The sequence below is a fragment of the Mytilus galloprovincialis genome, chromosome 1, assembly GCF_965363235.1.
Source record: "Mytilus galloprovincialis chromosome 1, xbMytGall1.hap1.1, whole genome shotgun sequence".
Taxonomy (NCBI): Eukaryota; Metazoa; Mollusca; class Bivalvia; order Mytilida; family Mytilidae; genus Mytilus; species Mytilus galloprovincialis.
In genome coordinates, this window is record NC_134838.1 from 56,722,480 (window position 1) to 56,738,182 (window position 15,703).

The window sequence follows — 15,703 nt, forward strand, 5'->3', positions numbered from 1 at the left end:
GTAATGCATTACAATTTTCCATGTAATTGAATGTAATGTGTAATTGAGCATTTTTTAAATTACTTGTAATGGTAATTTAATTAATTACAATGAAAAAAGCATGTAATGCTCAATTACTTTTGAATTACATTTCAATTACATGTACTTGTATGGTGTTTATGATAAGGATTTATGTTTAATAATATAAATTGTAAAATTATATTTATTTTTCAAATATTGATATCACATACTTTCTGTAATTTATTCTAAAGTTTTTATATTACTTATTTGACCAACAGAATTTTTTTCTGAATAGTCTTGATTTTCTGATTTGAAAAAATACATAAGTTTTTAAGAAAGATCTTTAACTAAATAGATTGAAAAGTAATAAATCACCATGTTAAACAAAAACAAAAAAATGTGTGAAAAATCTTTATGTGAGTTCATTTAGAATTTAAATTTACTGCACACAATCAGTGTTAATTATTAGTATACATAAAAGGATTATAGAGATAAAAATTAACAGCTGTAAAAACAAATAGCAATTATTCAGATTAAAATGTCCAGGGGCAATGCCACTATTACATGTATTTTATCTAATTAGCAAAATATTGCTAAGATATAGACATTGTATACATTGTTTGTACTAAAAATTATTTTCAATGTTGTGACAAGCCTACCTTTTAATAATTATTAAGTGATTTTTTTTTTATTTATTTATAATTTCTTTATTCATGCTATGTTTTATTTAAATAACTTCATTTCTGAGATGTCAAAATACCCCTTAATGTAATGGCAAGTTATAGAACTAATTTCCTCTTCTATCACCACATCTACAGATTATGGAAGTATAATACCTCCATTTTCTAACAAAGCGATATATGTCACATTAGCTAGCTCCTATAGAAATACTTTTGAGAATGACTGTCAAAGTGTACAGACCAGAGAGATGCCGACTAAATGACAAAACATTAAAATTACTCATGATTATCAAATGCAACGCTTAAACTATGTTTACATGAATATTTTACACATACATTATACAAACATGTATAACATTGGTTAACAAATATTATGATGAAATGTAATGTGTAATTTAATTAATTACTTTAGTAAAGTAATTGTAATTTAATTAATTACATTTCAAAAACTGTGTAATGTGTTATTAGTGTAATTGACCATTTTTGCAATGTAATGTGTAATTTAATTAATTACATTCAAATGTAATTGACCCCAAGTCTGGAGACTACTATCAGACCACTGACCATAGAGACAAATAGATCAAATCAAAAACAATATATTAGTGTATATTTCAGAATTTGTAGTACACTATTGTATAGAAACTTATAGAGTGAAATCTGTTCCAGGAATACAACATATGTGTATATAGTATAAATATTTTTAAAAGAGTTCTTTGTATAAATATATTTGAAAGGATTTTTACAGGATTTAATTACTAAATTAATAAAGGATTTTGAAAAGGGGATGCAACAAGGCACCGTTAGGAGTACCTACATTTAAATATGACCCTAATAAATTCTTGAATTAAAATTATTGGAAAATATTTTTTTATAAATATCATTACCGTATTTAGAAAATAATTCAAAATTAAGGTTTGAGAAAGGTTAGTTCAAATAAAAACTAGACAAAATGATATCACCGCACTTCATTTGTGAAGTAACTGCATTATAACAAAGTCAATGTTGGATTTTTTTAAAAGATACTATTGTGTCTGGAAAACAAAAATGATGCCCCCTGTTGCAATAATACAATAGAAATGTAGGGATTTGGAAACAAGAAAAACGCATAAAAATCCGTTCCCCATAGAAGGATTGTTATTTCTAGATTTGGCCACTTTACTTGCAGGCTTGACAAATAGCGAATTTTAAAACTGGAACTATTAAAAATGTCAAAACTTGTGTTGGATTTTTGACACCGTTACTAAGCTTAAAAGAGAAAACATTTTCAAAGTGTGCCTGTGGTACAAGAACATTTAATTCAATAACTTCTCAAGTTTCATTCCAGTTTACAAGAAAATATTTTGCAAAATCAGTAATTTCTTATTCATATTTATATTGTAGATTTAGTTATAATTATGCTTAAATATAAAAAATAAAATACTGAATACAAATACTCTGTTTTCAAATGTTTGCATTGCCAAAATTTGTATCATAAAGGGGGTCTTTTACAGATAAAATTCAAAAGTCATAATATTTGCCACTAGCTGATTCTGATAACAATCTATTTTTGTGGAACAGTACTTTGACAGTACATAGTACACATGTGGTAATTTCTGGTCAGTCATCTAAAATATTGTGGTAATCAGAAGCTTCCTGCTGTGACGACAAATAAACAAGTGTTTGAATAAATGATTTATCAATAATCTGTTAATTGGATAATGTTCTGGCTATTTTGCTGAAGAAACTCAAAATCTGGCGTTTGTCCTATAACTGTTTTGTAAAGGGGCATAACTCTAGAATGGTAAAAATGACGCCACCAATATTCAAATTTGATCTGTGTTTGTGGTAATTAGCATTGCGTATAAGTTTCATAATATCTGGTTGGTGCATGCTTAATTAAGAGAACATAAACGAAAATATCAGCAATTTTCCCCATTTGTAAAAGGGCATTATGTTAGGACGGTAAAATTGAGGTCACCAAAATTCAAACTGGATTAGTGTTTTGTAGTTATAATCATTGTGTATACGGTAGGTTTCATAACATTAAAATAAGAACTAAAGGTCCCAAGGAGCCTGTCTCGCTCACCTGATATTTTTATTTACAATTAATGCATGCATAATACAAAAATTTATGATAAAAGAGATGATTTTTCATTTCCTATTGTTAATTATCCATTTTTAGATGGTGACGTTCCCTTGTCACCATCTTATGGTGTTTATATATCTCAACTTGTACGATTCGCTCGTGTATGTAACAATGTATTAGATTTTAGCGAGAGAAATTTATGTATTACTGAAAAATTATTACACCAGGGTTTTCGATATCACAAACTGGTCAAAACATTTACTAAATTTTATCACCGGTATAAGGAAATAATTCGTAAATATAACTCAACATGCAGACATCTTATACGTTCAGGTATTTCACATCCAAAATTTTATGGAAATATTCTTTATAACGCACAAAAATGTCAGTATTCTCCTCAGAAACTAACAAAACCTTTAAATAGACTTATTAAAAAGGGATATAGTTACGATACTGTTGTCAGGTCATTAAAGATTGCATATTTTGGCTTTAACATTGATTCACTGATAGGGTCTTTGCATCGGAACTAAACACATTTATTTCTAAAAAAACAGTTGTTGGCATGACACGGGTTATGTTCTTCTCATATATTTTATGATAGTATGATACTAAACCCCTAACGGGAGGGATTGTACCTGATATTCATATGATGAAGACATAATCTTGCAATCAGTTTAATTGAGGTCTGGAGCTGGCATGTCAGTTAACTGCTAGTAGTCTGTTGTTATTTATGTATTATTGTCATTTTATTTATTTTCTTTTGTTACATCTTTTGACATCAGACTCGGACTTCTCTTGAACTGAATTTTAATGTGCGTATTGTTATTGTTTTACTTTTCTACATTGGCTAGAGGTATAGGGGGAGGGTTGAGATCTCATAAACATGTTTAACCCCGCCGCAATATTGCGCCTGTCCCAAGTCAGGAGCCTCTGGCCTTTGTTAGTCTTGTATGATTTTAAATTTTAGTTTCTTGTGTATAATTCAGAGTTTAGTATGACGTCCATTATCACTGTACTATTATGCATATTTTAGGGGCCAGCTGAAGGACACCTACGGGTGCGGGAATTCTCGCTACATTGAAGACCCATTGGTTGCCTTCGGCTGTTGTTTGCTCTATGGTCGGGTGGTTGTCGCTTTGACATATTCACCATTTCCTTTCTCAATTTTATTAATGCAACTGTTATACTTTGCTTTAGTTTCAGAGACATTAGCGAAGAAATTGCTATGCTGAGCGCAGCTGGACATGACCGCAAAGGTCCAACCCTGATCAGTTGGGGTAAAAATGGACACAATATTCGCGCTTGATACAGTCTGAATTTGAATTGTAATTAATTATTTGACACATAATAAGTTTCTGACACAGAATAACTGTAGTCAAATACACTCATCATACATGTAGATACCAGGACTAAATTTTGTATATACGCCAGACGCGCGTTTCGTCTACAAAAGACTCATCAGTGACGCTCGAATCCAAAAAAGTTAAAAAGGCCAAATAAAGTACAAAGTTGAAGAGCATTGAGGACCAAAATTCCTAAAAGTTTTGCCAAATCCAGCAGAACTTATAATTGGCTATATGATTTGAATTTATATATGTTTTGATTTTGTGCTTTTGCAAATTGACCACCAACCCAAACCCACCTTTTTTTTCTTTTTTTGCAATACACTATGCTGTTGCCTATTGACTCCCCCACTACAAACCCCTCTCCTTTTTGGCAAATAGTCCAAAACCTAGCATTGCTTTATTCTTTTTGTACAAGTAGTGAAAGGGAGGTAAATCCAAACATAAACACCATTGTATTTTAATGTATTTGGATTACCTCCCTTACAATGCTTTTAAATTGTCTTTATTGTCCTTTAACCAGACAAATCTAGTTGTTCTCCCTTTTTTGCCCCTAATTCCTCAATGGTTAGAGCCATATGGAGTCAATTGACCATTATGGTCATGTTGACTTATTTGTAGATCTGACTTTGCTGAACACTATAGCTGTTTTCAATTTATCTTTATCTATTATTCTATTCAAGATAAAAACCAAAACTGCAAAAATTTCCTTAAAATTCCTTTTTCAGTTGCAGCAACCTAACAACGACTTGTCTGTGTAGTGTGTAAAATTCAGGACAGATAGATCTTAACCTGATGAACATTTTTACACAATTTCAAATTTGCTATAAATGCTTTAGTTTCAGAGATATTAGCCAAAAACTGCATTTTACCCCTATGTTCTTTTTTTAGTCATGTTGTCCATGTTGGTTGGCAGGCGAGGTCATCAGACTCATTTTTTAAACTAGATACCTTATTCATAAGACAATAACAATCAAAACCAAGAAGTAAACAAAGACTCATAAAACCAAAGGACATTGACATCAACAGTTATAAATAATAAATAAGAAACAACACAAACTCCACTAAAAACCGGCAGTGAAATCAGGTGCTCCGGACGGGTAAGCATTTTCTGCACCTAATACGGCACCCGTCGTGTTATTTCTTTGTTCAGTTCGGTAATGATGGAAGGTTATTATGACTGAGGAAGAATATCAGATATGATTTCTGACACACTTTTGTCATAATGGCCAATCAGCTCATGATGGCAACCGTAAAATTTCTTGAGTGATGACCTTAATTTGATTGATTCATAGCCCTGTCTTTCCAACTTTTGAGAAATCAGTATTCCTCGTTCAAAAAAAAAACGTACTTTGAGCTAGCTCTAAAACAACGTATCAATTGAGACAGATATACTCCATATGCTGGTGCCGCTGGGATGTTGCTACACAGAAATGGAAAGTTGATTATAGGAAAACTAAAATCATCGCGTTTGTCATAAAATTTTGGTATTCAACCTACCATCAGTAGTCATTTCGAGAAAAAGGTCTAAATATGAAGCAGATTTATCTGTGTCGGTAGTATCTTTAATTTCAAGTTCACTTGGATATATTAAATGTAAGTGATCACTGAATCCCTGAATAATTGTGCCAAGTTTGGTTAAATTTGTCTTGGTTGTTTGTTCATGTTGACTTATTTTGCTGAACGCAGCCTGATACGACGACAGAGGTCAATTAAACCCTGAACAGTAGGGATAGATTTGGACACAATATTCAAGCTTGATTCTGTCTGAATTTGAATTGTGATAAAAAAAAATTGAGATATTATAGGTTTCTGACAGATAATAAATGTGATCAAAGATCCTTTATATCTATTGCGCAATACTGTGCAACTGAAGATTTTTTCTTGAAACTTTTCTAAAATTAAAAAAAAATTGAATATAAAAAAATCTCCCTCCTCCCCCAACATTTTGGAACCCCCTGGTTTAAAACCAGACACATTTGGTTTCCGGACAGTAAATTTGGTTTAAGTGAATGGATCTCTATTAAATTTTACAAAAATGTTCAATACCAAAAAAAGGAAATTTGAGATTGATTTTGGAGGGTTATGGTAAAAGTAGTTTACGAACTAGGGGACAAAGCGTTATTCTAGTTTGTGTGAAAGTGTATGGATCTCTCTTAATTTGTGCCACAAGGGGCCATATCACAAAGGGAAGGCTGGGATTGAGTTTGGGGGTAATTGCCCCAACCATGCAGGAATAATTGGCAAAAAAGGAGCAACAAACAAGCACTTGTGTTCAAGTGTATTGATCTCCCTTACATGTTAAAACAAGATTTCATACCTCAAAGGAAAGGATGGCATTGAATTTTGGGGTACATGTATTTGTTTTTTCAAACTGTTTTCAGGTTTATATATTTTTTCTTCAAAATTTTGAAAAGTTTCAATTGAACAGTATTGCACAACATAATTTCAAGACCTTTGACCACATTTATTTTGGGTCAGAAATCTATACCATGTCAAAAAAATTATCACAATTTAAATTCATACAGTGTCAAGCTTGAATATTGTGTCCAAACTTGCTTTAACTGTTAAGGGTTCGATCTCTGCGATCCTATCCGGCTGCAGTCAGTGAAGCCTTTTATTCATGTTTATAATACAGTAGTACTATACCAAAATTTTTACATACCGACTACTTGGAGTATATTTGGATTGTACTTGTAATTTCTCCCACACACCAGTATAGATGTCTAGTCTATGAATATCCATGTTATATACAAAGCCTGTAGTTCCTCCACAAACATACACATCTTTTCCTAGTCTTGCCATAGCCTACAAATTCATATAAGAATTAAACCTTAAAGGGTCACAATTCAATTCTTTAGAGGTTAGAGTGAGCAAAAAAAAAGTTGTATAAAATATCATACTAATTAATTTTGTTTAAATCTCAAAACTCTTCATAAATATTTCATACTATTATCTTGATCTTATCATATACCAATAAACTTGAAAAAGTGACATATCCTTCACACTCATTACAAAGTGAATATAGCAAATAGCAAGTGAAAACCCTATCATGAGTATTACAATAACTTTATTTAACTTTTGGTTAGCAAAAGCAGATTTCATATTTTTATAATGATTTTCATCAGTTACATGCACACAGCCATGAAATTACAGCAAATTCAATAAAATCTTGACTCTTGGAATTTCGACATAGACATAATGTTTAATATAGAATATAAAACTAGAGGCTCTAAAGAGCCTGTGTCGCTCACCTTGGTCTATGTGAATATTAAACAATGGACACAGATGGATTCATGACAAAATTGTGTTTTGGTGATGGTGATGTGTTTGTAGATCTTACTTTACTAAACATTCTTGCTGCTTACAATTATCTCTATCTATAACAGTACTTTCTGTGGAAAATGTTATTGAAAATCTTCAAATTTTAAGAAAATTGTTAAAATTGACTATGAAGGGCAATAACTCCTTAGGGGGGTGAATTGACTATTTTGGTCATACTGACTTATTTTTAGTTCTAACTTTGCTGTACATTATTGTTTACAGTTTATCTCTATCTATAAAATTACCAATTCAGGGACAGCAACCTACCAACCGATTATCCGATTCATCTGAAAATTCCAGGGCAGATAGATCGTGACCTGATCAACAATTTTACTTCCTGTCAGATTTGCTCTTAATGCTTTGGTTTTTGAGTTATAAGCCAAAAACTGCATTTTACCCAAATGTTCTATTTTTAGCCATGGCGGCCATCTTGGTTTGTTGGCCGAGTTACCGGACACATTTTTTTAACTAGATACCCCAATGATGATTATGGCTAAGTTTGGTTAAATTTGGTCCAGTAGTTTCAGAGGAGAAGATTTTTCTAAAAGATTACTAAGATTAAAAAATGCTACATACTTCAAGTACAACTGTCAAGTTTTGTTATAATCAGTTTAATAGTTTGAGATGAATTTAGAAGAATGTGTGATGCAGATTCGGCAATTTAAGGAAACTTACATCAAAAAACGAAATTAGCTGCCTCATCATAGAATAGAGTGTGAACCAATAAATTCACCAATAAATGATCAAATATTCATCTCTATGTATAAAAACATTGGAATATGATACAAAAGATGAATCTAAGATGATAATCAAGATGTACCTCTTTGTTTTCATTAAAGGTCCCTCTGGGTCCATTCATATACCTCTCATTACCTCAAAGTTTAACTTTTGAGGCTAATAAATTAAAATTTTGGGGTGACTTTAACACATTTTTGTAAGAAATGTGATGTTAAGTTATTAATTGAGGAGTTCAAGCTGAATTAACTATCCTCAAAAATGTTTGCTGACTCTATGCAGGTTTTAAGTTCCTTAAGTAAAACTAAAATCTGTGGCATTCCAGACAGGTACATATAATAAAATTGAGAATTAAAACAGTATATTTCTGAAATAATTACTGAGGAAGAGTATAATGTGGTGATTTTTTTTAACAGGGTTAGAATATTTATATTAATCAAATTGCGCAACACTGCTATTATGCAATACTGGGATGTTGTGCAAAATTGTGCTACTGTGCAATACTTTGAATAAAACATTTTCTGCTATTGCGCAATTGAAGATTTCTTGCTATTGCTTAATACTGTGCAATTGGATATTTCTTGCTATTGTGCAATACTGTGCAATTGAAGATTTAATGCTTTTGCGCAATATTGTACAATTGGATATTTCTTGCTATTGTGTAATACTTTTCATTTGAAAATTTCTTTCTATTGTGCTATTTCATAATAGTGTGCAATGAATATTTCCTGCTATTGTGCTATTTCATAATAATGTGCAATGAATATTTCCTGCTATTGTTTAATACTGTGCACTTGAAGATTTCTTGCTTTATGATTGCTCAATATTTAATATGATAATTTACACAATCCTGTTTGGTGTGAATCTCCTGTAATGTCAGTATTTTTTGCTTTTAAATAATAAACTGTTATCACAGAGATATGTCTCGCCTCTTTCAAAATAGCAATACTTCATCTTACAAAAGTTATGTCAATGAACCATGACTGAGTTACAAGGCTAAACAATCTCCATGTAAATGAGTTGTGCCAATGCTAATACAAATGCATATCAAATACCATTGACTTTTTATAAGTCGTCCCAAAACCTTTATAAAACATTTTAAAGAGGCAGTGCCAATGAGCAGAGAGCTTCAGGTGGAAAGTGAAAAAAAAAATCATCAAACCTTGCTTAAAATAAACATCTCAGTCTTAAAAGATCATACGACAAACAATAACGATCATTTGTGAGGAAAAAATTTGTTTTTTGACAGTTAAATAATGGTTACCATCCCCATAGAAAATATCACTGGTATTCCAGTGGAAACCAGTGGTATACCATTGGAATCCAGTGGTATACCACTGGACAACACTGGAATGACTTATTCCAGTGGTATTCCAGTGGAGTTACCATTGAAATTCCAGTGGAAAGATGCATTTCACTGGAATTTTGAATAAATTATACCAGTGGGAAAAAAAATCAGTGGAATACCAGTGGGAAAAAAAATCAGTGGAATACCACTGGACCCCTGCGAGATGAAATTCATGAACTGATGATGAACCACCATGAACTGTTCGTGAATGTTCATGAACAATGCATGACTGTTCATAATGAGTTCATTAAGTTTGTTCATGAATTTAGTTCATGAATAGTTCATAAAATGCAGTTCATGAATATTTTCTGAACTTTAATGAACTGTGAGTCAGTTCATAATGTTCATAAATTGTTCATAACACATGTTCATGAACATTTTAAGAACTTTTAATGAATAAATGAATTCATTAAGTTCATAAATAAATTCATAAATTTGACTGTCATACAAGTTCTCATAAACATCTATACATTGTATTATGACATCACAATTAAAGTGCTTTTAGCATGACCTCCAGGTTATTCATTTACAGATCTTGAGATCATTTTGAGACAAAATTCAGTTGAATAGCAAAAGTGTAAATACATGTACATGTTTGTTTATCAAAAAGCATTAAAAATATAAATATATAAAAAAGAAGATGTGGTATGATTGCCAATGAGACAACTATCCACAAAAGACCAAAATGACACAAACATCAACAACTATAGGTCACCGTACGGCCTTCAACAATGAGCATTGAGCCCATACCGCATAGTCAGCTGTAAAAGGCCCCGATAAGACAATGTAAAACAATTCAAACGAGAAAACTAACGGCCTTATTTATGTGAAAAAATGAACGAAAAACAAATAACACATAAACAAACGACAACCACTGATATACTCACTTTTGCTGTGCTGCGACTCCCCAAAAGTTTAAAGAATTGAAACCAACTTTGGGACGTACATGTACATCTATACAGAGGGACAAGGGTAAAACGTATTGCCCCCTCCGCTATGGCAGAGGCAAAATTAAAAAAAAATCATACAGATTTGATTAGTTCCCTTTCACAGCATGCAGGTAGAGCCTCATATTACTTCAATACATGTGATACAAATGTGTTTACAAATGTAGTGTAAGCTTAAGTAATTATAAGCAAAAGTATGTCCATAAAAAATATTTCCTTTTCATTGAACAACAGAAATTAGCTCAGCACCTTTTTCTTTTTTTTTTCATACTACACCAGAAGAGTGTTACATTTTGAGAGTCATACAAAATTTGGGACTAACTTTGAAGTTTTGTAACTTACTTTGAGCTGGAGATGTTTCTCATGTTTCGTTTTTACAATCATGACAATGGTAAACTTAATTTCTTTCTTCTAAAGATGTAATTTCTGATTGTCTCTCCAAGTTCAAACATGTGCCTTTCTTAACCATCATACGGCACATAGAGGAACTTGGAAACAAAGCCCAGATTAATGACAATTCATTCTTTCCCAAACATTGCAGACCGGTGTCATATTTAATGAATTACGTTTACCTATTGTAAAACGCTTCAATGACTTTGACAAAAGATTGCAATGCAGACAAATGATTACAAGTGACTGGGAATAGAAAAACGTCATAATTACGTCAGCAAAATGGTGGTTTTGACGCTTACAATACAAATGAAGATGAAGTAATATAGCTGTTAAAATAAAGCAGATTTGTTATCAGATAAGTAAATTATATATATTTTTGATTATTTTTTTTGGCTAAATAACTATTTGTTGAAGCATTATAATAATTATTGATTAATTATAATAAATATAAAACACCAGAAAGTGAAAGTAACCTTTACATTTTACAGTGTTGGTTTAATGTTTTCCATTCAGGAATAACTGATAGATTTGTACAATATATTTTATTTCAAGGTAAACATAATTCATGCTTCAGCCATTCTTATGATTGTGTGTGGGCAAATTAAAAGGGGAAAAGGGGGGGGGGGGTACATTATTTGAAATGTCATGAAAAGGCAAGTAGTATTCATGTTATTAATCTTACTCTATTGATATTTTAATAAAAACAACAATTATTAAATTAAATTATTACATTGTATTATACCTGTTAGAAACTGTTTAATCTTGAGTGTTTATTTAAAACAAATATCAAGGACTTTTGATTCTTTGTGGAGTGATTTTTGATTTTGCAGGGGGAAACTTAGATGCATTTATTGATTAAAAGATCTGTTCAACTGGGAAGAATTTCAAGCAGAACAACTTCACCAAGATGTTATGTAGCATTTCTAGTTGGAAGTCCAGCAATTTCAATTACAGACAGGAAGAGAAGTTTACTTATGATAATAACACAAAAATGAATATTCAAGAAAATCCTTTTTAATAATTTCATGAACTTTAGATGAACAGTTCATGAACTACAAGTGGACAAACAATGTTCATGAATTAAATTACTGATGAACAGTTCATGAACACAGTAGTTCATGTGTTCATGAATGATTCATGGACTGGTATATTTCATGAACAAATTCATGAATCATTCATAAAAAATTCATGAACTATACATGAACAGGACATGAACTACAAATGGACAAGCGTGTTCATGAACTATAAAATCATGAACAATTCATGAATAATAAAAGTTCAAGAACTATTTTTGTTCATGAACTTTAATGAACCAAAGAGTTCATGAACACTTTCTGTTCATGAATAGTTCATTATTCACTGGTTCATGAACATGCATGTCCATTTGTAGTTCATATCTAGTTCATTAACTGTTCATGAATCTTTTATGAACAATTCATGAATTGTGTTCATCACATGAATCATTCATGAATCATCCATGAACATTCATGAATTATTCATAATCATTTCGCAGGGGGCACTATCAAAAGGAAAAAAAAATATCTTATTTTAAATGTACATATAATTAAGTTATATAATTGAACAAACAATATAATATATAACAAACAACATGCCCTTTTTAAATTTATATAATTTAAGTAAATCTATATGAATTATAAACATAAATACTGATACAATGCATAGATCCCAAATGACATATGTACATTTCTAATTACAAAATAAAAAAATACAAAATTAACGTGTAATAATTGAACAAACAATATATATAAGGCCTAAAACCAGAGGCTCCCTGGATCCTGGAGCCGCACACCTGGTAACCTGTTGGATACCCAACAGCAGCAACCGTCCATGTTTTTTGACAAATTGGAACAAAATGAGCAATCTTTTCCCCTAGGGTCCAATGTTAAACTATGTTCCCTGCTGGTGGCCATAATGGATCAGGTGTGGACATGTCGGATACAATTTTTAAAGAAAACCACCTAAGGACCATTGTCACCAAGTTTGGTTCCAACTGGTACAGTAGATTCAGAAGAGGAGATCTTTGAATACATTTTCCCAAAATGGCATCCATCTTGGATCATGTGTGGACATGACGGATACAATTTTGAAATGGGACTGCTCAAAGACTTTTGTGACCAAGTTTGGTTCCAATTGGCCAAGCGGTTTCAGAGGTGTAGAAAACAATAGGGGCATCCTCAGGGGTTTTCTTCAGAGCAAGGGATGACGGAGATCCCTCTCAATTAATGCCCCTTCAAAAATGGTGTATTCTTTAATACAATTTAAGAACAAGGCGGGCTTGTGATTATATCCCCATCTGAACAAATTTTCTGAAGAAAACGCTGATCCTATGTCTCATAACTTTTTAGTTTTTTATTTAAATTGGAATTTTCATGCAGTATAATTTTTATAGTGTGGATATTATAATTGCTTCATTATATTTGTACTTTCAGTAGAAATGAATTTTTTATAGTGAAGATTAAAGAATGATCATACCACAAAGATTTATGGTTGTTTTTGTTAAACTGTGAGTTAGCATGATGCATGATTTACTGAAACCCTAATTTCCAAAACAAGTACTGTGACCGCAAATTATTCAATACAACAATTTTTTATTGGAATTCCACTGGAGAGAAATTGTCTGGCATTCCACTGATCTACTGGAATTCCACTGATTGACCAGTGATAATTCCAGTGGAATCTACTGGAATTCCACTGATTTACCAGTGATAATTCCAGTGGAATCTACTGAAATTCCACTGATTTACCAGTGAAGATTCCAGTAGATCAGTGGAATGCCAGAGAAAATACCACTGGAATTCCACTGGAACTTGTTGCATTCCACTGGAGTTACCACTGGTAAATCAGTGGAATTCCAGACATTTTTTACCGCTGGATTCCACTGGAATTCCACTGGAATCCAGTGGTTAATCCACTGATTTTGCCAGTGGAATTCCACTGGAATTTTGTCATCTTTTTCTATGGGGATAGAAACTAGTGAATCTGAGACACTATTTGAGGAAAAACTAGAGGCTCTAAAGAGCCTGTGTCGCTCACCTTGGTCTTGTGCATATTAAATAATGGACACGGATAAATTCATGACATAATTGTGTTTTGGTGATAGTGATGTGTTTGTAGATCTTACTTTACTGAACATTCTTGTTGCTACAATTATCTCTGTCTATAATGAACTTGGCCCAGTAATTACAGTGGAAAATATTTTCTACAAATTTACAAAAATTTATGAAAAATGTTAAAAATTAACTATAAAGGGCAATAACTCCTTAAGGGGTCAATTGACTATTTTGGTCATGTAAACTTATTTGTAGATCTTATTTTGCTGAACGTTATTGCTGTATACAGTTTATCTCTATCTATAATAATATTCAAGATAAAAACAAAAAACGGCAAAATTTCCTTAAAATTACCAATTCAGGACAGTAACCTAACAACGGGTTGTCCGATCCATGTGAAAACATCAGGGCAGATAGATCTTGACCTGATAAACAATTAAACCCTGTCAGATTTTCTCTTAATCCTTCGGTTTTTTGAGTTATAAGCCAAAAACTGCATTTTACCCCTATGTTCTATTATTAGCCGTGGCAGCCATTTTGGCTGATTGGCCAGGTCACGCCACACATTTATTAAACAAATTACCCCAATGATGATTGTGGCAAAGTTTAGTTTAATTTGGCCCAGTAGTTTCAGAGAAGAAGATTTTTGTAAAAGATTACTAAGATTTACGAAAAAATGGTTAAAAATTGACTATAAAGGGCAATAACTCCTTCAGGGGTCAACTGACCATTTTGGTCATGCTGACTTATTTGTAAATCTTACTTTGCTGAACATTATTGCTGTTTACAGTTTATCTCTATCTATAATAATATTCAAGATAATAACCCAAAACAGCAAAATTTCCTTAAAATTACCAATTCAGGGGCAGCAACCCAACAACGGGTTGTCCGATTCATCTGAAAATTTCAGGACAGATAGATCTTGACCTGATAAACACTTTTACCACATGTCAGATTTGCTCTAAATGCTTTGGTTTTTGAGTTATAAGCCAAAAACTGCATTTTACCCCTATGTTCTATTTTTAGCCGTGGCGGCCATCTTGGTTGGTTGGCCGGGTCACGCCACACATTTTTTAAACTAGATATCCCAAAGATGATTGTGGCTAAGTTTGGATTAATTTGGCCAAGTAGTTTCAGAGGAGAAGATTTTTGTAAAAGATTACTAAGATTTACGAAAAATGGTTAAAAATTGACTATAAAGGTCAATAACTCCTAAAGGGGTCAACTGACCATTTTGGTCATGTTGACTTATTTGTAAATCTTACTTTGCTGAACATTATTGCTGTTTACAGTTTATCTCTATCTATAATAATATTCAAGATAATAACCAAAAACAGCAAAAATTCCCTAAAATTACCAGTTCAGGGGCAGCAAACCAATAACGTGTTGTCGGATTCATCTGAAAATTTGAGGGCAGATAGATCTTGACCTGATAAACAATTTAACCCCCATGCCAGATTTGCTCTAAATGCTTTTGTTTTTGAGTTATAAGCCAAAAACTGCATTTTACCCCTATGTTCTATTTTTAGCCATGGCGGCCATCTTGGTTGGTTGGCCGGGTCACACCACACATTTTTTAAACTAGATACCCCAATGATGATTGTGGCCAAGTTTGGTTTAATTTGGCCAAGTAGTTTCAGAGGAGAAGATTTTTGTAAAAGTTAACGACGACGGACGACGCCGGACGCCAAGTGATGGGAAAAGCTCACTTGGCCCTTCGGGCCAGGTGAGCTAAAAAACCAGGATATTCCGACAAGAAATATAATATCAGAATAAAGAATAGTGGTCATTGCAAGT

The 15,703-nt window shown here is 32.2% G+C and overlaps 1 protein-coding gene across 2 annotated transcripts in view; it reads right to left on the reverse strand.

The window, feature by feature from the left end:
* LOC143079341 (kelch domain-containing protein 10-like) overlaps positions 1-15,703 on the reverse strand; it is a 170,652-nt gene that overhangs the window by 87,092 nt on the left and 67,857 nt on the right. For both annotated transcript variants that reach the window (XM_076254611.1, XM_076254601.1), the window contains exon 5: positions 6,754-6,896. In XM_076254611.1, coding sequence (XP_076110726.1) covers positions 6,754-6,896 — 143 coding nt within the window. The remainder of the gene's footprint in view (positions 1-6,753; positions 6,897-15,703) is intronic.